Consider the following 27383-nt stretch of genomic DNA (forward strand, 5'->3'; position numbering starts at 1 on the left):
ACTGAGTTATAGTTTCTTACAATTTTCTAGTTTCGGATGATTATCAAACGCAAGTCTTTTTAGCGTTCCGTGTGATTTGATGGACTGAGAAACTGAAAGTGAGCCGCACAACGGTTGTCAAGGTAAGTTTACACTAAAATCATGGCCCCATGTCAACTGACTGCTGGAAGAACTTCAGAAAAAGGAACATAGCCCAAACCATAATATTTTTCCTTCGCTTTGGAGGCACAGGGGAAATCTTGTTATAACAAACGATTACTATTATGTTGTTTTATCAGGTTTCTCATCATAACAGGGTACAGAAACAGAGAACTAGAAAGAGTTGGGAGAGGCAAAAATCCCTTAGGGTTTTGTTCTGGTTTACTCTTTATGCCGAAGTTCTTTTGTATTACAAAGGTGTGATCTTAGAGCTGTACCATGTAACATGTTGTCTATTAAACTCAATGACTTATATCCCATTTATACTGCAGCCAAAATTTGGAGCCACCTCGAGCCATTTCAAGAACCTTTTGAAACCTACCTTTAAGAATTGAACGGTTGATTGGTTTGATATACTGCTTTCGCTGCCCACTCAGGTTATTGTTCATGTTTTGTATGACATGTGTTTAATATTAAAGTCACTGCTAGGTTCATACCATTTCATAAATCTCATATCATTCATATGTTTCAAATATTTTTATGTATTCATACATTGTATGTTCCATGTATATGTTTTTTATATTCATATGTTTTGTGTGCGTTCCCTACATTGGGCTGATACCATTTCATACATTCTTTATCATTTACATGTCTCATATATTTTCATGTTTTCATACTTTTCATGTATATTATATTTATATGTTCATATGTTTCATGTATGTTCCCTACCTCCTGGTTTGGCTGATGCCATTTCATATGTTCCATATCATTCATATGTTTCATGTATATGTTTATTATATTCATATGTTTCATGTATATGTTTATACATGTATATTCATATGTTTCATGTTTGTTTCCGTCTTCGCAATCTGCCTGTCTGCCCAGCCTGGTGAGCAGGCTCGTGAGGTCATCATGTGTTCCTACCAAGCCGCAAACTTCTACTCCTACAAGTACACCCTGGATGGCATGAATATCTTTTATGTCAGTATCCTTTTTGTAAACAGACCACTGCATCTGAACTCGTGAATATGTCAGATATTTATTTTATATCACCATGCAATATTATACCTATATTGCCCCTCTAGAGGTATAATTTTCACTTTACATCCCCACAAGAGATTACAGGCAAAATAATGTCTGGAGCAGAAAATATAATTTCCAAAGGACTGTCGAGTGTTACAGTAGGTTACAATAGACAAGGCAATGTTTATTGTTTAATAATAAGTCCTCATAGTACACATCATTTCATTTTAGCCCTGTAGTCTACCAGTCAAATTCTAAAATTATGTTACCTGATGTGATATCACGGTAGGCAATATAAGGATTTGATACTCATTACAATAATCGTGTGATTGTATTATGACCAATCACTGACCAATATCTACAAACTTCAAGACCACTTGATATACATGTATGTTTTTATAAGACATATTCAACAAAGTGGATAAACAATTACTAATAATTAGCATAAATCTAAAGTGTAAGAAAATATACATGTATAGCACAAATGTTATGTATATATATCATAAATCTTGTTTCTGTTTGAAGCTGACAAGAGTTCTTACTTTGTAGTGGATAAGATTCTTGGGCCTGTTTTGTAAAGGCATCATTTTGTGATAGCTGCAGTGACAATATTGGCTGTGTTCAGGCTGCTGACGTGGGATCATTAAATTTTACAATGATTACATGATTGCTTGTGACCTTTGTAGAAATAGATGTTTTGGTGGGAATAAATTACAAAGTCAGGGAATACTGTGAGTTCTAACTTTTTCAGCCAAGTGACCATTATTATGCAGTTATCTCACCCTATTATCTGTAGTGTTTTCAGGGTATCTATGCAAATTTTAAAAGTACATCTGTGTGCTGAATGAGACGTGTTGTGACTGATTATAGGCTGGTTTGTTGATGTGTCCCCAAGTGTTATGAAGTGAAGTGAAATGCATTTTTCTGTTGAAGGAGGAAGAAGCTTTTACAATATCAAATTATCAATAAAAAGTTACTCTTTAGTCGCATTTGACGTGAATTTGGTCTGTCCCATTGCTTGAATCAGCAGTTTTCCTGAGCGATTTCATTTCTGTCCAGACATGCTGTTTTTTGTCATCGTTGCTGTGGTGATAGGATTTGCAGATCAGGGCAACAGATTCACCTCTGCCACTGGGGTGAGTCGAAGTGTATCATGTACATTTTTTTTTTAATCTTTTTTTTTTTTTAAAGCTCACAGTGCGGCTTTGTAGGCACAGAAGCGAATGTCCTCTTAAAGATCAAACAAGTAGTGCGCCTCCTATAAGCATGGTAATCTTGTTTCACGCTTGGATATCTTTTACTTTAAAAAAACACAAAAACACACAAAAAGAAAAGATGCATTGGCTCCACAAACTTTCTCAGTATCACAAGTAATTGGTTGGTAGTGGTCACTGCATGCAAGCATCACCAATATTTTTAAGATTATTTCGCCCAACACTTTCTGATTTTGATATCCAAATGAAATGAAGCATTTTTATGCAATAAGTCACAATGTCCACTCACTCTTCTAGACATTGTAGTGAAAATAATCAAATGTTTTTCCTTTGTCCCTTTCCCCCAGTAACAAATCAAGCAGATCAAATGATGGCCTTATTATATTGCCTTCCACAGAGAATTGAGTGTATACGCCACTAATCTCTTATATTGCACTACGACTAGGGAATGAAATTGTATATGCACAATACCACTGAGCTAGAATGCTCATAGATGTTAAGAGATATTTCCAGAATAGGTTTACAATGGTATTTGTTCAACAAAAAATTTATGTGGTGATGTGGTCTTTATTAGTGGTTTTTGTTTTTGTTTTGTTTTGTTTTTGTACCATGATTATAACATTCCTTTTCCAAATGGACAAATGAAATCTCTGGAGCCTTCTCTTATTTTTTTGTGTTTTATAGTTTTCACATCAATTTTGATGATAATGATAAATGCAGTGTGGAAGAATGATGAATTTTCATTTCTTTCAGGCTGTTAAACATTTCTTCTGCATGCCTTCTAACATTCTTTCCTGCATGCTTGATGATTTATTTTTCACCACTTGTCACTGATAATTTTTTGTGTCTGCCTGCAATGGCATTATGCTGCCACCTACGCTTGTTTGCACCAGAGATTCATCATGGGACTGTTAGCTATTATTCCGCTGGCTCACTACATCGGGATGGCAATATCCAGGTGAGTCAGGTCATCTTAACCCGTTGAGGACGAGCTTATTTTGCATTACTATGCATTTTCCTTAGACACCTTCTCAAGTATATTTGGGACTTGGTTGAAACCTTCAGATTCCTAACATTTTTTGGTGAGATAATGAGAAACCTCTTATGAAATATGAAAGAACATGTAATTCCATGAAGAATTCAATGTTTATTTGATGAAAATTGGTTTTGATATGGCTGAGATATCCAAAGCGGAGTGATTCTAATAAAGTGCGGGACCCACCTTTTATTACGATGGCTTTGTTTTACTCTGTTTCTGGACGTTTCGGTCATTCCAAACCCGATTTTCATCAAATAATAAACTTTGAATTCCTCTTTATGTTCTGTACTATTTCATAAGTGTTTTCTTTTGCAAAAAGTTAAAAGCTTAATTCTCATCTCCACCAATACTGTACCATCCCTTTAATATATGATTGATGAAGAGGAAAGTTTCAGTAATAGTAGTCTCTAGTTAAAAGTTCATGAATTCAGTCATATTTGTGATATTGGTGCGTGAGCATGAGATGAATCCAGCAATCCCTTCTGTACCAAGGACTTCAGACAAGTGTGTACAATGCTATTGTTTGTTTGTTTGTTTGTTTGATATTTTTGTCACAGTTGGCACTCAAATCACGCAAAGGGTTAACTTGGCAATATGTGAAAGCTACACAGACATCGCGCATATGTACCATTTGCGACAAACATGCAGGGAAAGCCTTGTAGTAAGATCGGGATTGATGGGAATGCGTTCCACCTGTTCATTGGTAGTTATTTGTACAACTTTCCTGCTAGTCACCAGAAGGAATACATCAATGGATGATGTCAGTTGACCAAAAAATTTGAGGTGACCTGTGGTGATAGTCTTGGTACTGAAACCTGGTAACCAGCAGTTGATGGACTCTGTAAAAGTGGAACTTTTGGCCCAACTAATTCTTCACACTGGGCCGGGTAAGATGAGTTTTGAGCGCTTTTAATTCCGCGGAATGAAGACATCAAATACCGGAACATAAATACAAGCAAAAATATTTGCATGCTTTTATTTTTGCACTAGTTTCTGGTGGCGCGAAATGTGAGAAAATTTCAACACTGCAAAAATTTCCACTTTTACAGTATGGGGTTCAGAGCTCAGGGGTTTTCTTCTGATGTACATTTTTATAGAGATTGATCAAGGGAATCTTACATGGAGAGTTTGAGCAAAACGTGCAATTTTCAGAGGCTTTCCTTTTTGTTTTTCCAGCATCTCGGCTCAGAGCAATCATGTGGTGGGCGCGGTCCTCAACGCGACCTTTGGCTCCATCGTGGAGATCATCCTCTACATCTCCTCCCTCCTCAAGCAGCAGGGACAGGGCAGGGGTGAGGGTGCTGTTTGCTACTCAGAGATCGTCAAGTCGGCCCTGACTGGCACACTCCTCGTCACCATGCTCTTCATTCCTGTGAGTTACCGGAAGATCTTATTCCATTCCATTTCATTCATTCATTTTCTTCCACTACCTAAGAGTGTGACGTAAGGGGCACTCTCGTTCAAAGTTAGGGTGGAGGTTGCCAAGCATCTTTATCAAATTCCACTGAAAACTTTGCTCTGAAATTTGCAAGTCAGAGCACAAAGTTTCTAACTTTGAACAAGACTCTGCAAGGTGTTTTGTAATGAGAATTCACACACCAAAATATCATGAAGCTTCTTGAGTGATTTCCACATCCACTCCCTCTCTTTTTCTGCGCTGAATGAGTTAACTGAGCGTGCGCAGTTCTTCGAGAAACTTTTTGTCGCAGCTAAATTTGCGAATTTTTGGAGTAATGGAAATGTGCAGTGTAAAAATTCTTCAATTTTCTTTTAGCAGTTTTATAATGAACAGATAACTCCCATTTTAACAAATTCTTTGGGACCAGCAGTTTTCTTTCATCATATCAACATTTTATGACCAAACAAATTCAGTATGTAAAAATGTATAAATAATGATTTCAAGACCTGAATTTTTTACTCAGTTGTAACAGAAACTTTTGTTATAATCATGTTCATTATAGTGGGAGTGCGCTGTAATGTACCAAATGTAAACAGCAGAGAAGAAAACTTGCAAAAAATGTGTCAACCGCCGTTTCTTTTCCGACAGGGGATATGTATGATGGTTGGAGGACTGAAGCACAAGGAGCAGACATTCAACGTCCGGTCCATGTCGGTCACCTCAACCCTCCTCTTCATCTCAGTGGCTGGCACGTTCACACCTACCATCTTCACCATCACCCTGGGCGGGTTTGAGTGCTCTGTGAGTGTGAACATGACCGTTGCCCCTCTTGGGAGACTCTGCTTGCCATAATTGTCAACGTTGACTAAAGAGTGCCCTTACAATCCTTTACATTTCCCTTCGTGCCGTTTGCTGATTGCTTGACTTATATTTTAAATCATTACTATCTTCTTTTTTTTCTCTTTAAAAGGGAAATATTTTTTTGTAAAGTTAAAGCTACATTCAGCCCTTTGTGTGCTGAAGCAATTGGCTGACTACCAGTTGAGGACAGTGTGATTCTCCTACAGCACGCATATGCAGCATTTCCCATAGACACCTGCCAGAGTATGCTTAGGACACATCCTCAGCGGGTTTATATGCCGAGATTTTTCGCAAGCAGTTATTGATCCATCCAAACTTACCCTAGTTGTAAAATTAGCCAGCCCACTCAGTCTAACAGAAGGCCATGGTGACACAATGGATATTAACTCGTTGATGACGGGTCCTGAGTATACTCGGGCAAGTGTCTATGGGAAATGCGTGTTGTAGCAAAATCAAACCATCCTCAACGGGTTAATAAGTTAAGTCAATCTGTTCCAATCTGCAAAGAAATTATAGTAAGGGTTTAGAAAAATCAAACCGTCCTCGACGGGTTAATAAGTTAAGTCAATCTGTTCCAATCTACAAAGAAAATATAGTAAGGGTTTAGAAATAATGAGGTTTGGTAGGAATCATTTTTCAGGGAATTTGAGGCAAACTTATGGCTCAATGGGGACCTGGGGGCATTTCATGAAGCGTTTCGTCCGGCAAACTTGTCGGATAGATTTGCTCTCTGCCAGTCAGATGCAAGGATTTCAGTAGCTTATAACCGTTTGTCAGAAAAATTATTTGACAAAATGCTTCATGAAATGCCCTGGTCATTATAGATGAAACAACTGATAGAAGAGAGTGTTAGTAGTATGAGCATAGCTGTTCTTTTCAAATGCTGAAGCATGGAATATTGTGCATTGTTGGAATTCTATGAACATACAAATGTATATTAAAAAAACACTCACCATCAAAATGATTAAAGGAGAAGTCCGGACGATTTTGATTAAATTTCACCATAACCTACATAAATCAAGGACCAAGATGACTAAGTTTCATTAAAAAATACCCTCCCAACTCGTCACAATCGATTTTTTAGCATCACTAATTTTGAATCGTAACTGTTCACTTTCTGTACGCCGGCTAGAAAGATCACGTGACGGCGTGACGTATTAGCCCCACATTGCTCTGTGTTTGGAGCGTCAGCTGGCTCGGGGAGCCCTGCATGAGCATCGGCGATACGGGTCGAGCAAGCGGTAGCGTACCGCGTTGGTTCCGGCCATGCAGCAGATCCGCGGATGCACGCAGCATGATCTATGTCATTGCTTCACTTCGCACGCGAAAATGCCAATGTGTCGAGCGTTTGGCCAGAAGAAGAGTTTCTTTGCCATTCCGAACCCAGAAAATGAGCGGGAAAGGTGCGCCAGATGGCTCTCCAATATTAGAATTGACTAGTTTGATGTCAAAACTTACAAAAACTACTCGATGCAGCCTCATCATACTCCCCACCGGTGGCGGTACTGTGATGAAGCTGGCGGCCTGGCGCTGACGTTTCTTCCGCTGTTCAAAGTTATACGGTCGTAATTAACCACCGTCAGACATACTCAACAGTCTCGGACAACAAGAGAGGCACTCATTCTAAAATTGACAGCCTGAACTCAGATTGTTCACACTCAGAAGTCGAAACGATTGCGGATTGTGATAGCATTTGGCAGCAGCAGACGTACTTCTGTAAATGTATGCCTGATCACTCTGATGGCATAGCCGATGAATGTACATGTAAATGATGGGATGGACACAAATAAGTACGGCAATATTACAATACATATAACATTTCAATAAAATGAAAATGTCATAAGATTTCGACTATTTTACATTAATCTTTGACGGATTTTAAATATATATATATTTAAGATGATTTGAATAAAGGAATACAGTGTTTGGCAACATTACTCCTAAATGGTGTACGGACTCCTGCGGTAGCGCCAACTAGGCAGCCCTTGGCAGGCATGCAGATACCGCGCCGCACTCAGCAGTGCAATGGGAGATCGATGCGTATCTGGGCTGCGCTCGCGGTGCTCTCAGCTGAGGAAACTGAGCCTGATACTTCACGCGCAATGCATCCTGGGACAGATAGTACGAAGGGCTGCTCGCGACGGACTCGAACACGAAGAATTACCTTATTTAAAAAAAAAAATCATAGTAAATGTATCTGATGGTCTTTTCTCATCGGGAAAAAGGTAATGGGTTCATGAAATATTGTTCTTTACATGGGAAACAGCTGATAATCGTCCGGACTTCTCCTTTAATTATAAGGAAGGTCTACTTGAATCTGCCAAGCAAGAAAGAGAAAAATTGCGTGAAAGAATCTTCTTTTAGTGAATAAATCATGAGATGTTTTGAATAAATCCATCTCATAGGGACTTTGGACATGGTGTAGTCTTTCTAAACACTTGTACAACCTCTAAGATCAGATCCATCCACAAAGTTACATCATTTGTATAATTCTTGTCCTTTCAGCAATGCCTGAACAGCACCAACACAAGCACCTTGGAATGCATTGGATGTGCCTATGTCTACAAACTTGTAAGCATAACTCCTTGATGCATGTTTTGCCTTTTTCTTTGCATGAATATCACAAACATGGGTATTGTCAAAATATAGTTCAAACATGTCAAATTGCATCACTATGTAATTTTGTGATTGATCTGTACATTATGATACACAAAATTATCATGCAGCTACTTGCAGAATATATCTTCCCATCATCCTTTTGATGTACCTGTTGTTATTATAATTCTTATTACCAGCATTACATTTTAATTGTTATTTCTGTCATTGTTTCTACCACTCCATCTGTTACTACGATTACTGTTATCACCATTATTTATTTGATCAAGAAAAAGTCTATTTCTACTCTTGCTACTTCTGCTCCTGCTTTTATTATCATATTGTTTGTAGCATTAGTTCTATTAAAGGCATTATTACAAGTTGTAGAATAATTCACCACTCCATTCTCCATTCTCCCGTTGCCAGGGCGATGACTCCAACTTCCTCTACCACCGACTCCGCCCATTGGTCTATGTCTGTGTGTCCCTCCTCTTCCTGGCCTATGTCATTGGTCTAATCTTCTCCCTCAAGACCCACACTCATCTCATCCAAGAATCTGGTGGTCAGGTGCCCCATGGTAAGGCTACTCTACCACGTCTTCTTCTATCGTATGATGCCAGTGAGGTATCACTATTTCCTCTGGACATTAGGGTTAGCTTCTTTTTTTTGGGGGGGGGGGGGCAATCTACCAATGATGAGAAAACCACAAAATGCAAAAATTAACTCTTTATTTGCCATGGTGGAAACCCCCTGTGTGCCACGTTATTCTGGGACACGAAGGTAGTCATGCTTTGAAAAAGAATTCTGTTTTTCAAATCTATATAACTTCTACAAATTTCTGTTAAGCTAGACATAATAGTGAGCAAATTGGAGAGGAATGCCAAGCTTTACCTTGATATAAAGTGTATGACAAATCTATTTCTATTTATTTTTTTAGTGACCAGTTGCTACATTACTGTAAAGGCATGACTTTTGCACATGAAACCGTGAGAGAAACTTTATAGAATTTACACGCAAATTTAGTAGGGGACACCGCTTGATAGTCAATCACCACATAGAATGCAAGCTGTATGTAAAAGGAACAGAAGGGCGAGAAAAGCTTTCATTGTACCACGGAATTAGGCAATTTATCGATCGGTTTAAGCGGATTAGTGGGTTTGAGCAGAATACTAGTATGCGAAGTTGGCACGCCGTCGACTGAGTAGGACGTGCGAACATGGCACATAAAGAGTTAACAACTCAAAAAAGAAATAATGTCTGATCAACTGCATCTTGCATCTCACTCACAAAATGTGCAAAAATGAAAACCTCACAAAATATTTTGAATATGCAATACTTTACAGAAACTGTCTGTTAGTCACAAATCGATGTTTGTTCCTATGCATTCTCCCCCAAGAAGACACGCATAGCAAGCCAGAGGTCCACTGGGGGCGAATCAAGAGCACCATCATTCTCCTATTGGCCGTCGTGTTGATGTCACTGAGTGCTGAGGTCGTCGTCCGGAATATCGACCAGGTCCTGGCTACCTCAACGGTCATCAAACCGGTGAGACGGTCACACAATTTCTTTGGAGGAGAAAAGAAGTATCACCTTTAATGTGGAAACTGTTCTCACAGGTTCTGATCACATTGATTGATGTTTAGATGTTGGGCAGTAATTTCAGAATTATTTTCTGATATGAGAATAGTTGACCGTGAGCAAAACTACCTGATATGACCATTTGCAAATCCAGAGACTCCAACCCCAAGCACCTTCTGATCTGGAGATCTCCCACCTGAAACCCTTAGCAAACGGGAGACTCCAACTCAATGTGCGTGAAGCGCGAAGTTCCTTGTGGCCGGGGTCCAGCTCTAGGGTTCTAGATGTTATCACGTGCTATCTAAGGCTTATTTTTCAACATATGATGACACTAAGTGAGAAATCATGTCAAGCGGGAGAACAGGAGATTTTGCAAAAATGGGCTTTCGGCGGGAGATCTCCCGTCGAAAGCGGGAGAGTTGGAGTCTCTGCAAATCAACCCATCACGAAAGACGATTTCTCAAGTGCCCTAGTTGTGATCACCTGTGTTTATACGCATTTTTGCAAACCCCAAATTGACTGGTTATTGTTCATAATTTTTGTTAGCCTTTCCTTACTCCTTAACCCGATTCCAACTGGGGGGGGGATGTCAAATTGACCCCCCCCCCTCGACATTTCGCGCCACGATTCCGCAACGCGCAAAGCTTTTGCCGCGTCGTTTCATGACTTTTTTCATTGAAGTCTCCCGCATATTTTGAGACCAAATTTGCGACGTCCGGGTACACTGTTCTGAAGTTACGTAATGTTTTGCATATGCATGTCAACCCAAAAACAGCTCATATTCATGACATCGTGTGCAAATTGTGTTTTTTTGTTAAATTGATATAAATTAGATTATTTCAACTTCGAACCATTGAAATTAATCAATTCTAATGTAGATAAGCTTGAAAAAGTGCCTGCATTGAATTTTGGCAAAAAAACAACAGAAAACAAAAGGTCAAAAAAACAGTAAAATACATAAGAAATTAACAAAACAATAAAAATCAAAAGAAATTGATTTTGATTTTGCTATTTTTTACAAGAAAATTGTTCGATGTGTCTTGAGGAACTCTGACACAAAAATTTAGGGATCCTTCAGTCATTTTAATGGAATTATAGATGAAAATATGATTTCATGCATAAATTTGCATAATTAATTTAACTAAAATAGAAAGCCAATATTTTTTTTTTGTATGACCATGTAATCTTGTAGTTGACATCCGGTTCTATCTACAGGCAAAATTTTGCGGCGATCGCGTGATCGGCAGCCGAGATCTGAAGTGGGGGTCAAATTGACCCCCCCCCCCCCCCCCCCAGTAAAAACTTGGTCTCAAATAGCCCAGTTAGAATAGGGTTAAACCTGTAAATTCCTGGACACCATATTGTTGTAGTTTCATGCTGTATCATTTTCTTGTGAGTTGTTAATGAATCAGTGTCAAGTTTCATAAAGGTATAACAAAGTTTTTATTATTTTATCCTTTTGTCCTTCTTTTCATTTGTTGTTTTTGTTGTAGAATCTGTGAAGTCTCGTGATTTGCTAAATGTATGACTGATTCTGAAATCTGTTATGTATTTGGAAGTTTTTAGTCCATCTTTTTTGCTCAAATCGGCAACTTTTTGCAAAATTTCTTTCTGAATTTGTGCAGATTTAATAAAGTGAAACAGTTCAATTACTATATATCTGCATTGTATTACATGCTGTGAAATTTAGAGTCTTCAATTTAATGTTGGCAGTGTAAAAGTTTCTGCCGCATGTTTTTTTTTTTTTGTCAGAACTGTAGGAGTAATGGTTGATGGCTAATACCAATTGGTGTTCCTTTCTCTGCCCTCCCCACCCCCCCCCCCCCCCACCTCCTCCCCAGGTTTTCATGGGTGTCAGTGTCCTGGCAGTAGTTCCAGATCTACCTGAGATCATCAATGGCATCCAATTCGCCCTCAAGAACAACATCAATCTCAGGTAAGGAATTTAACTCAATTCACTCAAGTATGATGTATTAACGAGCAGAAAATTCATTTTGCTTCAACTTGTACTCATTAAGCATTAAACTTATTTCACTGAAAAGATTCTTCTGATTGGAATGTCAACTTGATAATTGCTCATTTTGCCACAATCAGTTGTAATTTACCTGTTTGATGAGACTTTCACCTACTGGATCTGAAGCTTCTTCAGATTGATCACTGCTCAGTTTGAATCACAAAGCATATAACATGCATCATGAATCCAGTTTTGACATCTTACATCACGGTACAACATATTATACAGTGTGTTTAAAGTTCAAATGTGACCCTGCATCACAAAACAAACAGAAAGTTGCCAGACATGAAATTTCAGTTAAGAGCAGATTCTGAAAGAGCAGACTTGAAAAGAGGCTCTGAAGTACAGGGTCTATTCAAGTGCTTAATCTTTACCAAGCCGTGCTAGCTGTGCGATGAAAGGGACAAAACAAAGGATATCAATCACCGGAGCAACAACAATGAAGGGATCATTGGATTAAACTGAAATTGAGCATGTTCTATTAACAACTTCTATCAATGATTAATGCCAACTTTCAAAGCAGTAGCATCATCCCTGCAAAAGTTATTAGACTTGAAAGTGAAGAGTGTGTAAAGGATTTCAAGAAATGAACAGGGGACTTTAACTCTTAATGTGCCAGGCCCAAAACCCCTAACGTGCCAGAGGTTTTTACCTAACGCCAGAACGTTTCGAAACTGGACTGACAATGAAATTTAAAACCGCCATATCTCTGAAACTATTGACTGTTTTGAATTGAGTTCTACACAACATATATTAAGAAATGTTTGCTCTTTCGTGTCATGCAGTCAGTTTGCCACAATATCTATCTGAATCTGAAATATTGCACAAGTATTTGATACATCAAAAAAATCATTAGACATTTTTGTGTAGTATGGAAAAAAAGAGTCAGTCTTGTTTTTTCTTCAATGGAACGCTCCCTTGACTCTGTGAGAAAGTTTTAGAGCAACATTTCCTCTTTCAAATGATAACAAAATTGCCTTCTAGAATTGTATGATTCCAAAGATACTAGCAGTTTATTTTGTCTTAGCAATTTCTCTTTCTGCCTCAGTAATTCATTCCCAAATCTGAGTCCTTTGGTCCCAGATCCTGTATTTGAAACTAAAGTAATTGTCCCGGGCCCTGGAATAGTGTCTTTTGTCCACCTGCGAAGGAAGAACCTGCTAATCCTCCTTTTGTCTACTCGGACCGCGGGCGGGCGTACTCTATTGAAATCGGCAGGCCTTTGTCCACGCGCAATTCCTATGCTAGCGTAGGGACGATTAGTGATGTTCACCAAAACAAAAGGATGAAAGTCTTGACGGACGAACGAAAGCTGACCCTCTCTGAGGGACAAAATCAAAGCAGCTTCCCGCAGGACAGCGTCCAAGCGGAACAATGCAAGTGGAACCGCATAGACAATACACGCAGAGTCAATAGCATACACACGCGTGGTTTACCTATGAGACCTTTGATCCATACACATCTCGCAGAGGGTGCCCCCGCTGCGGATTTTCCCGATGTGAAAAAAATACATCTAGCTGAAAAATCGTGTATTTACTCAAACTTTTCCAATGTAAGCATGCTCATATTTTTAGTGGAAACGATGGCTATGCTAATCAGCTACTAGTACATATCATTGGCAGTTGCTTGGTGTAACACATTACGGTACCACAAGAACTTAAATGATCAATGCTTTTCTCGCTGTTCTTAGTCGCCGATCGGCGACCATGGCACGTCAGGACTAAGGTCGCCGTTCGGCGACCATGGCACGTTAAGAGTTAAGACATACCTGATCTTTCTATTCTCCTCCTGAAAAAAAGGGCTGTAGAAAAATTGCTGAAAACACATTTTTCCATTCATGTTTAGATCCCAAACTAAAGTATTATGTAGAAGAAGGATAGCTCTTTCAGCAAATATTAAAAACTCAAGATTGACTCAGTTGACCCATTTAACTCTTTTTGAGTCCTCACGTAAAATGAAGGGGTGCGACTTTTTGTTCGTTTTGTGATGCATGGTCACATATTGCACATCTCAAAACCACCATGCAACACACTTAAGGTATATTTGCTGAAATAAGTTATGGCATTGTGTGCAAAAATGGAACACACGAGGGCATGCTACCAGCAAAAATTGCAAACAGCTAAATTTTTTAATGATACACTTCCGTTAACATGTGAATAAAATGGAGTCTGAAGGGGCCTGAGCTTTCGATCCTAGCAGTTGCCTCTGACAAAGATTCTGCTAGGATCGAAAGCTCAGGCCCCTTTTGATTTCATTTTACCCCATTGGCTCGCCCTTATTGGATAAGCAGCTTTTCAGCAGCTTTTTTTTTCTTGCTACATGTGAATAAAATACATAAAGAAACGGGGCCTCTAGGCCACACACAAGACAGAAGATATGATCGTTCCCCTGTAAAAGTCATCTTTCTTTGTGCTGCCTTCCAACATGTTTTTTTTTTCTTTTCCGCCATATTTTGTACGAATCACATCACAATGCTATGTATTTGGACCAGAAAAATTTTATTTCTTATGAATATGTATACATTAGCAATGTGTATTTTGCATTATGGTTACATATTAATTCATATATATTTGACTTTCCATTTTTGTTTCTCTGTGTATCTTTCCCTCCTTGTCTGCCTTTGGCAAACTCCAACGGTCACATCTCAGCCTTGAGATAGGATGTTCTGTTGCCGTCCAGGTTTGCCTCCTGCAAATACCAGTCCTAGTCCTAGTCGACGCTATCGTGGTAAGTTTAAAGGGATGGTATAGTCTTGGTTCAGACCTGGCTTCAGGTTTCTGACTTTTTATGGTGAGATAATAGAAAGCCTCTTATGAAATATGAAAGACATGTAATTCCAAGAGGAATTTAACATTTATTTGATGAAAATTGATTTTGAAATGGCTGAGTTATCCAAAACAAGCGATACTAATAAAATGTGGGTCCCACCTTTTATTGAAATATCTTTGTTTTACTCTGCTTTACTCTGTTTGATATCTCAGACATTTCAAAACCGATTTTCATCAAGTAGACTTTAAATTCCTCTTAGAATGATATGCTCTGTAACATTTTGTAAGTGATTTCTCAATATCTTGCAAAGAGTTAAAAGCTCAATTCTCATCCCAACCGATACATGACCAGCCTTTAAAGTTGTTGCTCAACGACCTCACCTTTAAAGAACTCCTCTTTTTCCATCAGTTTTTAACAAAGTAGTTCAGATTTTACTTATGTTGTGGTGGTGCCACTAGCTTGATTTCATTTTTGTGAATTCACAGCTGACTACCAGCATGTCACAATAGGCTGCGCCAGAAATTTTATGCAGTTGCTTCGTAAGAATACCTCAGTATATCAGATGGTTAATTATAGACAGAGTCATGTATAGGGAAAATTATCATGTTCAAAATTTTACATCTTACAAAAAAGAAAAAGAAAAAAATGATATGGGAAATTGTGTGACCACATAACTGACATGTTTTTAGGATGAGTGGCAAGTGCTTTTCTATAAAGGCATTTATTGTAGTTAGGAGGTTAGTAAAAAACAAAAACAAAACAAAACAAAACAAAAAGATATATGTGACCTGCTACAACAAAATGGTCCTAAAGTCGCGCACGGTCGAAGCCGTAAAAATCGAGTTTGAAGTCAGAGCATCAAAATTGGTCAAAACTTACGATTTTCTGAATTTGACGTATTATTGGAGTCTGACATGTCTTCTATCATCTGTCGAAATTTTGAAGCAAAATGATGAAAGGAAATACCAAAAAATAGCATTTTTCTGGGACATGTTTTTTGGCGTTTCAACGAAGCAGACACTGGTTCAAACATTTGGATTGAGCGCCACAGATAGGCTCCGCCCCTAACAACGACCAGAGCGATCTCATTGGTCAGTTTGCTGCTTGTCGCTAACCGAAGCGTGAAGCTCGCACACTCCCCAGTCGACTGGTGCGTGGTGGCGGGGTGCGCTATGCCCAGCCGCTTCTCCTGCCATCCTGGTCACTGATTGGTCGGTGAGGAGACCGCCGACGCTGTGTTTGAATGAGCATTTCGGGGGTTGCTAGGGCTTACCTTCTATTGTCCGGAGGTGAATACTAACTTGCGTGTCCCTTGATCGTGATTGCATCGCAAGGAGAACTTTTAGGGCGCTTTTCTCGAAACAGTGATTTCCCAGACGTCTCGACATGCTCTCTTTTAAACATCGATATCTCCGCAGCCGAATATTTTTATAAGATGTGTTATATATCAATTTAAAGCAGAAAGATTCGGGAATTGCGTCATGCAATTTTCAAATAATCGAGCTCGCCCGACTTTAGGATCATTTTGTTGTAGCGGGTCACATATATATACCAGTACTTATCACAAGGCTGTGAAGCAATGGTATGTGTTTCATCCAAACTCTGAACTTCAGATGTCAGGATTTGTTTTAGGGGGATAATTTTATTCAATTTTTAGAATTAAACCTGTTGCAGCAGAAATGGCCCTCAGATGCCAAAATAAAAATGTGTCCATTCCAGACAGTTAAACTTTGTTGGAGTCTTTGTATGAGACAAAGGAATATTTCCTTCTCTCAAGTATCACCATTGTACACTGTTGCAGGTTTTGCTCCAGAAATCGAGCTAAATGTGTACCCTCTCCGTCTTGAAAATATTGCTTGATAGCTAAATCTGCATGTAGAGTGTCAAGTGTCCTGCAGTGAAGTTATTACTTAATTATACTCTCTTGATGATTCCAAACTTATTCTCAATAATTGAACTGATTTTCTCTATCAGCCAAATTTTCTGCAAAGTTCCTTTAAGTTCAATCAAATCTGTTTGATAGCTGGAATTTGATGTTTCTAAAGTCAGTACTGTGATTTAGCTGGCTGTTTCTGCTTTTTGTTGTTCTTTGTTAAATTTAGTTGTTGTTGTTGTTGAACTCTCTCAGCCAGAGCTGCACTTCAACTTAGTCTTCAACGACCTCCACCTGTGGTCAGTAATCATCAGCGTCATCATCATCAACTACATCTTCGTTGACGAGAAGTCCGATTACTTTCAAGGTAAATCTACCTCTACTCAGTGTACTAATTAGATACAGGGGCAGATCCAGGGAGGACCGCAACCGGCGCACGCCCCCCCCCCCCTTTATTTTTTGTTGAAACAAAAGAAATAAAAAGAAAAAAATGGGGGATGGGGTGCGTGCGCCCCCCTTTAATTTTGTAAACACGCCCCCTCTTTACGGAATTCCTGGATCCGCCCCTGAGATATAATGTACAATCATCAAGCCTTTTTAATTGAATACTGTAACATAATTATGGTTTTCCTCCACAAATATTTGGAGGGAAAATACAAACGTGTAAACCAGTTGAAGTAGGAGAAGTCCTGCTTCTGTTGTGGTCATTTCCATCATAGTCTGTCAGACTTCACATTGTACGGGGATTACAAGACATTCAAAGTCAAAATGATAGTAGCAGTGAAGATGAAAAGATGATGATCATGATAAATGATGGCAGTGAAGGCCTACTAGTCACCACCTAATACACATGGGTCATGAGGCTAAAAAAAGAGGGGGGGGGGGGAAGTCATCTTGTTAATGGAAATTGAGACTTTGCAAAATTCACAGTCAGGATGACTATTTGAAATACCTCGTTTTGACGCATACTTCTTTTTAAATGTATTAAAAAATATACCACCTACATAAATTAATGGAAAATTGGGACCACCGAATTCATCTCGCTATTCTAAAAGCGGTACCTTGTTGTTAATGAGCTCGTTGTAAGGAGGTTGCCATGTACTGCAGATAGATTGCAAGTGTCTGCCGAAAAGAAATCTTATACCAGAGCTAGCATGAATCATATCGTCGCTGGGGCGACAAGACCTCGTATCTACAAAATGTCAAATGTTGAGGAGAGCCAAAAAACATGGCGGCCAAAGCACTGCGGTGAATGGGATAGCCTTTCCTTTGACATGCCATGATGGCTTCATTTTTGGAGTAAGACAGTTGGGATTTGGATAGAACATCACTTAAATGACTATCTGACCATTAATAAAAAAAAGTCACTTTCACCAAAATTGCAGATACAAGGTCTTGTCACCCCAGCGACGATATATGCTTTCATTCCATAGTGTATGCTACTCATTGATGTTACTGTGCCTTTCAAGACCTTCATGTCACATTTTTCAGCAGCTTTGATGCAGACTAACTCAAAAATATTGAAATTTTTTTGTATATGGTCAGGATAGCTTTTTTATTGAAACTCGTTGTGCATTCTCTTTTCATTCCCTGCAGGCTGTATGCTGCTGATCGTGTATTTCATTCTCCTTGCAATGTTTTTCTTTGCCGGTGATTCAACCAAGACAGACTGCAGTATTCTTCAATAATGACATCACGTGATGCAAATTAAAACTGAAATATGTTGGTTTTTTTTGTCTTGTGAGTATCTTAATTTAGAGCTATATGTTGCGACAAAGTCAGCATGTGTGATTAATTATTATTTATAATGTTAAGCAAGAAGGGGTGTATTTGACTCTCAATAATGATAATAATGATAATAAAAATGGTCTCATATAAAGCGCCCAAGTCTGTCAAAATTGATGCTCATGGCGCTGTTACATAACCAATGAGAACTTTACATTGTACAGCCAATAAGAAGATTAGATTCAATATTGGAACAAATGAAAATACAAAAATACATCAAATACTTATACATTGAAAAAAAGAAATCATTTCAGAACTTCAGAAATTGTATCATTTAGTAATAAAACAATAATGGGTACAAAACAAATTCAATTAAAAATGGTAATCAAATTTTGTTTTACTGTTAGAAATTGAACAGATATGTTTTATAAGGAGTTGCTTAAAGTGTGTGATGTTTGTCAATTCTAGAGAGCTCAGCTCTTAAGAGTGTTGTTATAGTTTTATGTTTTAATACAAAATTTGAAATATATTATAGTTGATTCACGATAGTCAGTTTGTATACATGTATGTCGTGTTCAAATTGACTTCAGTAGAAGAGTAGGTCAAACAAAAAGAGTGTTACAATTTTATTACAATGGCACTGAAAATGAGAGGGATATGGTATCTTTAAATATCATATCATTCTTCTGTAAATATAAATATGAATTTATTTGAGTGACAATTGGCATATGCAAATCAGATGTTGCCATGATGTCATGGCTTCACAAGTGCCATATTTGTTTTATAATAAATGTTACAAGAAATGACAATCTCTTATTTATTATTCAGCAAATACCAAATTTCCTTTCCTGGAAGAGCTTATCATTGCCAAGTGCTGACATCTTGAGATTTATTTGGTGGAGAAGTTTTCATGTTTTGCTGTTCTTGTTTCTTTGTGGTAAACTCCTCTCAAAATGGGGCATTCAACGAAAAATTGGGGAGTAACTCAGTGGTAGAATCATAAAGTCATAAGCGCCTCATCAGATTTGTATGTGTGACTGTGATCAAAACTCAGGATTTTGTGAAGACAGGAATCTCGGAAACACTTCATGGTTATGATTCTTTGTGTGGTGGTTTGGGTTTTGCTTTTGTTATTTTTGAGGGATGGGCTGACTTAAAGGAGAATTCTACCATTTTGTTTCTTTGATTTGACTTTATCATGGCCAACTTCCACTAGGAATCTGGATTAGCTGCTGTTTAAATGTGTGACAAGCCTCGACAATTATATGTAACATCATTATTTCCTGAAAAAAGGACTGCTTGCATTCTTATACTCCTTTTATACTGGGGGTTAGCTCGCTTCAGGTTCGGACCTGAAGCGAGCTAACCCCCAGTATAAAGGGTCAAAAAATAGTTAGTCCAGATAGCTAAAGTGAGTCCACTCTCAGGAGGTAGATCAGGTCCACTTCAGGTCCGAGCTAACGTCAGTATGAATGGTACCTCGATCTTAGCTCAGGCTAAATTCATTGACTCTTGACTGGAAAGCATGCACCAGTATGGTACTTTTGGATTTTTAACACGTACGTGGCACTGTACTGTTGCTACTGGCACGCTGTATTTTCCATACCACATGCACTGTATACTCTCACAATATTTTATGCTGTCATTGTTCACTGATAGTGCATCGTTCACTGCTAGGTAAAACTATCAGTGAACACTTTGAGCATGGCAAACGACATGATTACATTGTGAAAAGTAAAGACTGGCGCTGTATGTACATACTGATGGCTGGTTGAATTTCGCAGGTAACATGCAACAACAGAACTGAATTTGAACTCCTTTTATGATGGATTTAAGTAAAACATGCACAGTGCCACTGAATTTTCCTGTTTATGGGAAATCAAGAGGGGGGGGGGGGGGGTGACAGGTCTCGGGGTGCATTTCATGAAGCATTTTGTCTGGCAAAGTTATCGGACCAATTTGCTATCAGCCAGTGAGATGCAAGGATTTCAGTAGCTTGTAACAATTTGTCAGAAAAAATATCTGACCAAATCGCTTCGTGAAATGCCCCCAGCTGGTCTCGCACGTAACCTTATGTGGTCGAGAATTGCAGTATAAAAACACTTTGCTTCAGAAGCAAACTTAAATCGTGCACAATATAAAAGGGGTATTGTTGATGAAGTTGTATATATATTTCTCTCTCTCCCTCTCTCTCTCTCTCTCTCTCTGTCTTCCTCAGTGCCAATGAATGTAAGAGCTCTTTGTATACTGTGTATACATCTGTATATGAGCATTTCATTAATTTGGCAATATAATTGCACCTGCTATTATTACATGTAATATTATGTAGTGATCTTTTGCTGTTGTTCGTATCGACACATAATAATTCCTCCACCCACAGACAGTGATGTGGAAGGAATACGGAAGAAGATATTTTTGTGGCTATGTTTATATCTGTGACAAGCTTTATTTGCAAGTTTTAATCATTAACATATTTCCAGAAAAGCATGCGGCAGAAGTAGAACTCTAATCAGCATGATGATTTGAAAAAGGTCGATGATTCTTGAAGACGATACAAATTGCTGTATATCATACAGCTGTCAAGAGGAGCAATAGTACTGTATACCAAGAGTACTGTATACGCCATATATTTCATGAGGCTTTTATTTTTGCGAATTTCATGAGTCAGTAGCTATTTGCATATTGAGCATTACACAAAATTATGAACTCTGATTCTACCGTGAGTGCAACATCCATACATACACTTCTGCATACATTACTGTAGGCCTACTACATGATTAAGAATTCACCACTCACAAAATTGCAGGGAAGTTCTGATTAAGAAAAAAAAAGAAGAAAACAATAATAGTAATGAATAATGATGATAAGATTTGCTAAATATATGGCGTACACAGCATGATGAAATTTACAGAACTGTAAATCAGTCACCAAGAAAAATAGTGTGTTGTAACAGTAGCCGTCTCCGACAGTAAATCATTATGTGTGTCAAATGAATTTCACTATCATGCTTTCATAGACATTTTCATTCAATGATTGTATCCTGAGGCCAAAGATGTACATACAGGCACTGCACCAATTCTATATCACATGCAGTAGTGTAAATAATGTGTATTCATCACTGTCACAGTGTCCACAGATTTACACAGGCAGTACTTTTGTCGCTTTTCATACATTTTATTCACGAGAAGCTCTTTCCAATGTACAAGCTTGTACCTCTATACACTGAATGCATACCTGTACCAAGACTCCGTTTACAATAACTGAAAGTATTTTACCCTTTCATACCAGTAAAGGTGACTGTCTGCACAATTTAAAGCCTCCAATCCGAGGGTTTGACAGCTAGAAGAATGTGGCCATTATACTACTAGTATCTGTTGGGTCTCTCTTATAGTCTGTCTGGTATTGAATTTTGCTATACTGGTGGTTGAAAGCCTCCAAGTCGCCATGTCGATATCTTTAAAGGAGAATCCCAAACCGGTTAAATATTCGGAAAAGAAAAGGTACAATTTCATGGCCACAACAGTGAAACTTTGATCGAGATTTGATAGGGGAAGTTATAAAATTGTGACATGTTGTTGATATTTACAAAACTGTTTGCAAACAGTTGATATAAAGAATGAGTTAGCTGATGTCTCAATGTAACCTCACAGTTTTCCACTGATCATGAAAAAAAGAATGACAACAATGCAATTTCTGTGCTATAAAAGGGTAAAACATGATATTATTGCTGGATGAAAGACTTCAAAATTATGATAATGATTATGATTATGTGACAGTGGTATAATCATGTTCAAACGAACTGACAAAAAATGGAAATTTTAAAGTTCTGTGTACAAACTATTTTTCAAAAGTTTTTCTGATTTATTCACATTTGTAGGTCAGACTCTGCATTGTTTGCTCAGACGTCAAGTCTTGAGTAGAAAAATTCAAATGCACACAGGTGTTTGAGACAAGACCTCAGGAGATTTGCCTAAAAGTGAAGCAAATACTTTATGTGCCATATATTCCTGGAGTATATTATTTCCCTGAAATGTCACTTGTCAGACACTTTTGCAAGTGCATTTTAAAGTGATTTATTTTCAATTGAGAGCCACATTAAACATAATTAGATAAAGGAAGAATCACTTTTTCAATTTAAAATATGAGAATTTTCTCACCTTAGAGACAGGTTACTGTAGAACGAGGAATGTTCGTGTGCATTTTAATTTTGCAAATTTTGCGAGAGCCCAAATTCAAATGCATGTTAAAGTTCTTGTCTATTCTATATGCATTGAATGCCGTGAAAAAGGCCGCTGGCTCCAATTCTCGAAATATCTTGCCTCGAAGTTATCTTGCTTTACAGCAAATGGTTGTAATACGGGAGGCAACATTTTCTCAAGTTGTTCACTTCTTGAATACAGAGTTAACTCGCTAGATTCACAAGAATTATTAAAACACTGCCAATTATGTCACTTAATCGGTGACAGATACTTTTTATGCGTTCACAGGATGTGGTGCATTTCTGTCATTTTCTTGTTAAAGGTAGTAGGTGAACGGGGTGACATTCTTTGTAATCAGACAGTTACCAGATAGATAGCTCAACTCAGCTAGGTTACTTCACTTTTGTCCAGCATTCCCATAATGCACTGCATGATTCATCCTTTTTCTTTCTGTTATATCTTTCTACCTCTTGCTTCTATTGCACAGAGTTTTAGTCCATTGAGTTTTTACATTGTGAAAATGATTATATTTTTTTTTTTGTTCTATAATCATCATTAACAACAACTCATACTAGCCTTTGTACAATATGTACAATGTATTTCTTGACTTGTTTTCAAAAATATATGCTGTATATATCCTAGCAAGAGCTGAGAGATATATTTGTCAATGGCTTGATTGAGTAGTATAGATATTGTACACATTTGTTCAGACACTATCATGCTTTATGGAGTACAGCCGTAATGGCGAAAATACAGCTCTATTATGATAAATATCATCATTAATAATAATGGCAATAATCTGATTAATTTGAAGATGATTATGATAACAATGACAATGATACAAATATAGTATAGATATCATCAATAGTATTGTTTTCATTCTTGTTATTGATAAGTATTATTAAAGGACTATGTACACCCTCCATAGCTACTTAAGTAACTGAAATGTTTTCACTATTTCATTCCAAATAGAATATAGCATATCATTGTTCGTGTATTTGTTTGTGGTTGTTTATGATGGAAAAATTGGCAGCCTGTCAACATCAATTGAAAATATTTTCTTATTTTCCTTCGTATGATTGTCTTTGAATTCATGTTATTCAGTTTGTCTCTACTTGCCTGCATCTCAGAATCTTATGTGCAATTATAATTTATTATGTGAGTTCGCATGACTATGTTGAATACCTCATTCAATGTGATACTCAGTTCTGATTTGTTGAAATTGGGGGCATGAATTCAGCAATTGCTTCAGCCCCATACATGTAGTTCCCAAACTACTGTAGCAAATTGCTCCATTGAACAAACCTGCACTTTTTGGGGTGGGGCACCATCCTACAATGTAAATCTGTCAGTACCAGTTGTAACTTGTTTGCTCAGTTAAAGTCGATCTTGAATTTTAAGACTGGATTAGCTTTCTTTTTTTTTCGTGAAACACCCCTCTGATGTAACAAAGTAATTTTTACGGTTTTAGGTCATCATTACAAGGTTTCCAACAATGGCAGTTTAGTTGCTGGTCCTCAATGAATTTTAATAAGAAGTTGGTTGACGTGTATCTCTTTTTCTCCCTCTCTCTCTCTCTCTCTCTCTCACCTCCTGTCTTCCTCTCTCTCTCTCTCTCTTTCTCTCTTCCTCCCCTAGTATGATGGACTCTCATTAATGATTTCATCATGTTCCTAGACACTTTAAAGGGATGAGATAGTTTTGGTTGAGATGCGGCTTCAGGTTTACATCTTGTTTTATGAGATAATGAGAAATCTCATGATATCAAATATGAAATACTGTATACGCTGTTATTTTCCCGTACAGATATTTTTGCGGATGACGAAGTCATAGACATTTTCGCGAGATGTTTTTGCGAATCAACGCCGACCTATAACTTACAATGCTCTATGAACAAAAGCGTATGAGCGTATGGGGACATTTTCGTTTGTTGTTAAAGTTGTGATCCAACTGTGATTCGCGAAATTTGCGAAAATTAAACCCTCACAAAAATAACAGCTTATACAGTAGCAATGAGCATACAATTCTAAGAGGAATTGAAAGTTTATTTTATAAAAATTGGTTTTCAAATGGCCGAGATATTCAAAACAAAGCAAACCTAATGAAAGGTGGTACCCACATTTTATTATGATCGCTTTGTTATACTTTGTTTTGGACATCTCAGCTACTTCAACAGGAATTTTTACTCGCTCCCATACATCACTGTTAATGGAAAAAATACAAACACATGATTGAATAAAGCCTCTTTCTGAAGAAAAACAAGAGTTCCTAATAAATGGAAATAGTTGGCAGGTATGCTATTGTAAAGGCTCTGGATATTCAAAGATGTAATAGACTATGATATGACTGATATCTACATAATTTATGATTTTTTAAAAGATTATCTTTAAATGAGAGTACATTGTACTACACTTTCATGACTACATACAATGGTACATTGATTTGTTCTTTCTGTGTGTGAAAACAAAGTACACTGTATTTCCAATGAGACCATACCAGGTACCTCTTTTGTGGCAGTGATCAATATGATTATACATTGTACATGCACATGTAATTTTTGCAATAGATATTGTTTTATATTGTTTTTTCTTAATTATGTGCAAATTAAAACATTCTGTATAAAAAAAGCATTGTGAAAAAAATGTCAATTACTATTTAGAATAAATATTTCTTTCAAAATCTCACTTGTTTCAGTCTTCACTGTGTCAGTGTGTGGTGGAAGGAATATGACATTCATTTGAAAGTGGTGAAGATAAGAGTAGATCGACAGAAATCTTGAGAGAAATTTTTAAAAATGGTTAGTAATTGAATTGATAGCACCATTCTGCTCACTTGGCTGTGGTCATGATACACCCTGATTAAAAGCTGGGTTAGAAATGGGCATTTTGTAGGTACATTTGTACATGGGATCAAGTGTGTGTGTATAGATGTAAGCATTATGTACAATTGTACTAGTGATCCTTGGTACAATGAAATGTAAGTAGTTGGGACTGCAAGAATTTTCTTGTTACAATGAAATCTGTTGGAACAGACACTAAATTCCGGAAATAATGGCAATTCTACAGGATAATATTCTCTTGTATACATGTAATAACAAATTCTTGTTTTCTGTGTTCATTTTAACAGGGTCCATCTGCTATATGTTAACACCTTCAAACATACTGAATTCTGCAGTTGTACGCAGAGACGAAAGGATGAAATGTTCATATTTCTGTACACACAGTACATGGGACTTGTTATCACCACAGATAAATGTTCATCATAACAAAATGATTTCATGCTCACAGATTAATGTTTCTTTAATACTAATTTACCTTTTTTCACACCCTGATACAACAACACCGAAATTGACATAACCATGAAATGTCACTGCTCTTCAGAAATTTGTTAAGTCAAGGAAATATCATGGCGATACCTCCTAGGTAACATTGAGTCCATTATACCTACACACAAATCTCACAAACTAGTCAGGGTTTAGTGAAAATTCATTTATTGACAACACACATATCACAACTTGAATGCACAAGTAATAATAGTCTGTAATATTACACATAACATCAAGGACAGGAGTAAAGTGATTGTGAATCCTAAATTGGTGTGAATACGAAATACATTAATTTCCCCCTTTGGGAGAAATGCTGCCCTATCTGACTACAACACAACATCAAGAAAAGGTGCATTTAATGCTGTTTGAAATTTATCCATCAAACACAATTGTGCCCCTTTAATACAGATACATACATTTATACCAAAGTTTACTTTGGCTTTTATACGAGGAAACCTTGTTGGTAAAAGCTTGCTTGTGTTATTACAAGGTATAAATGCACCCAATTCAACAGTTAAGTTGTTTTTTTTGTTTTTTGTTTTTTGTTTTGTTTTGTTTTGTTTTTTTTTTTTTTGGGGGGGGGGTATGTTTCCAACAAGGTAAAAATAGGTGATTCTGGCAACCTCATTAAAGGTTACTCAGTACATGTGCATTATAATTTAATTATTCACAACTGTGCTAGGCCTTATACTGTAAGAAAAAACTAGAAATGTCGCTATGGCGACTGATGCCTCCGCCATAATGCATGATTCTCCCAATAGGTGTATAGTGCAATGTTTTCACAATGTGTGATGACAGTTTCACATAACTAGCAAAATATTGAAATGACAGGTTTGTCAGAAATATCTTGAATGTTCACTTTCCTTGAACTGGGTTTGCTATAATTGTCTATTAAGAGTGCAGGTAAACATACCTGTATTTGGGGAATTGAAAATTTTTACTTGACTTCTGACCGACCCTTTTATAAGTTTAAGCATTGAGTAATTTCCAAGGTATGAAGAAAGAGTGTAATTACAGTACAAAATAGATTTTTGGGGGGCATTGAAACCTGGCCTTTGACCCTTAACCTTTGACCTTTGACCTTCTGGCTGGAAATTTCCCAGAGAATCTCCATTAGGTATTATGCATGTATATATTATGTTTTAAAACTAATAATGCAAGCATTGCATATACTAGTATATGAGGGAAATAGTAAAATTTTGAGGAGTTGACCTTGACCTTTGACTCCCTGACTATTGACCCATGACCCCTAAATTCCCTAGATAATCCCTGCCAGTCAGTACATGCGTATGTACCAAGTTCCATGAAGATACATCGAGCCATTTGCGAGAAAAGTGATATTGCAACATTTTCACCTAACCTTTGACCTTTTGACCTTGACCTTATGACATGAAACTCTCTCTGGAGAATCTTTACGCAGTAGTACATGTCTACACTAAGTTTCAAGAAAATACCTTCGGGCATTGCATAGATATGAGGAAATAGCAACATTTTTAGCATTTGACCTTGACCTTTTGACCTTTGACCTCTTGCCAATGTCACTAAAATCTACTCAACTAATTGCCTCATCACACATCATCCTTGGACCAAGTTTGGTGAAAGCTGCTTCATCCAGTTTTGAGTTATCACCT

General features: G+C 37.5%; 1 protein-coding gene across 1 annotated transcript in view; it reads left to right on the forward strand.

Annotated features, from left to right (window-relative positions):
* The window catches only part of LOC139741578 (uncharacterized), a 33964-nt gene extending 15441 nt beyond the window's left edge, over positions 1 to 18523 (forward strand). Inside the window, exons 9-21 of the mRNA XM_071652161.1 lie at positions 1024 to 1123; positions 2221 to 2297; positions 3269 to 3333; positions 4591 to 4786; positions 5462 to 5614; positions 8180 to 8245; positions 8696 to 8846; positions 9669 to 9802; positions 11569 to 11580; positions 11689 to 11783; positions 14510 to 14585; positions 16759 to 16870; positions 18100 to 18523. Coding sequence (XP_071508262.1) covers positions 1024 to 1123; positions 2221 to 2297; positions 3269 to 3333; positions 4591 to 4786; positions 5462 to 5614; positions 8180 to 8245; positions 8696 to 8846; positions 9669 to 9802; positions 11569 to 11580; positions 11689 to 11783; positions 14510 to 14585; positions 16759 to 16870; positions 18100 to 18191 — 1329 coding nt within the window. The 3' untranslated portion in view covers positions 18192 to 18523. The remainder of the gene's footprint in view (positions 1 to 1023; positions 1124 to 2220; positions 2298 to 3268; positions 3334 to 4590; positions 4787 to 5461; positions 5615 to 8179; positions 8246 to 8695; positions 8847 to 9668; positions 9803 to 11568; positions 11581 to 11688; positions 11784 to 14509; positions 14586 to 16758; positions 16871 to 18099) is intronic.
* Positions 18524 to 27383: the final 8860 nt, after the last annotated feature.

The sequence above is a fragment of the Diadema antillarum genome, unplaced genomic scaffold, assembly GCF_040938485.1.
Source record: "Diadema antillarum isolate AM-2024a unplaced genomic scaffold, OU_Dant_1.0 seq00000936_RagTag, whole genome shotgun sequence".
In the NCBI taxonomy this organism is placed as follows: Eukaryota; Metazoa; Echinodermata; class Echinoidea; order Diadematoida; family Diadematidae; genus Diadema; species Diadema antillarum.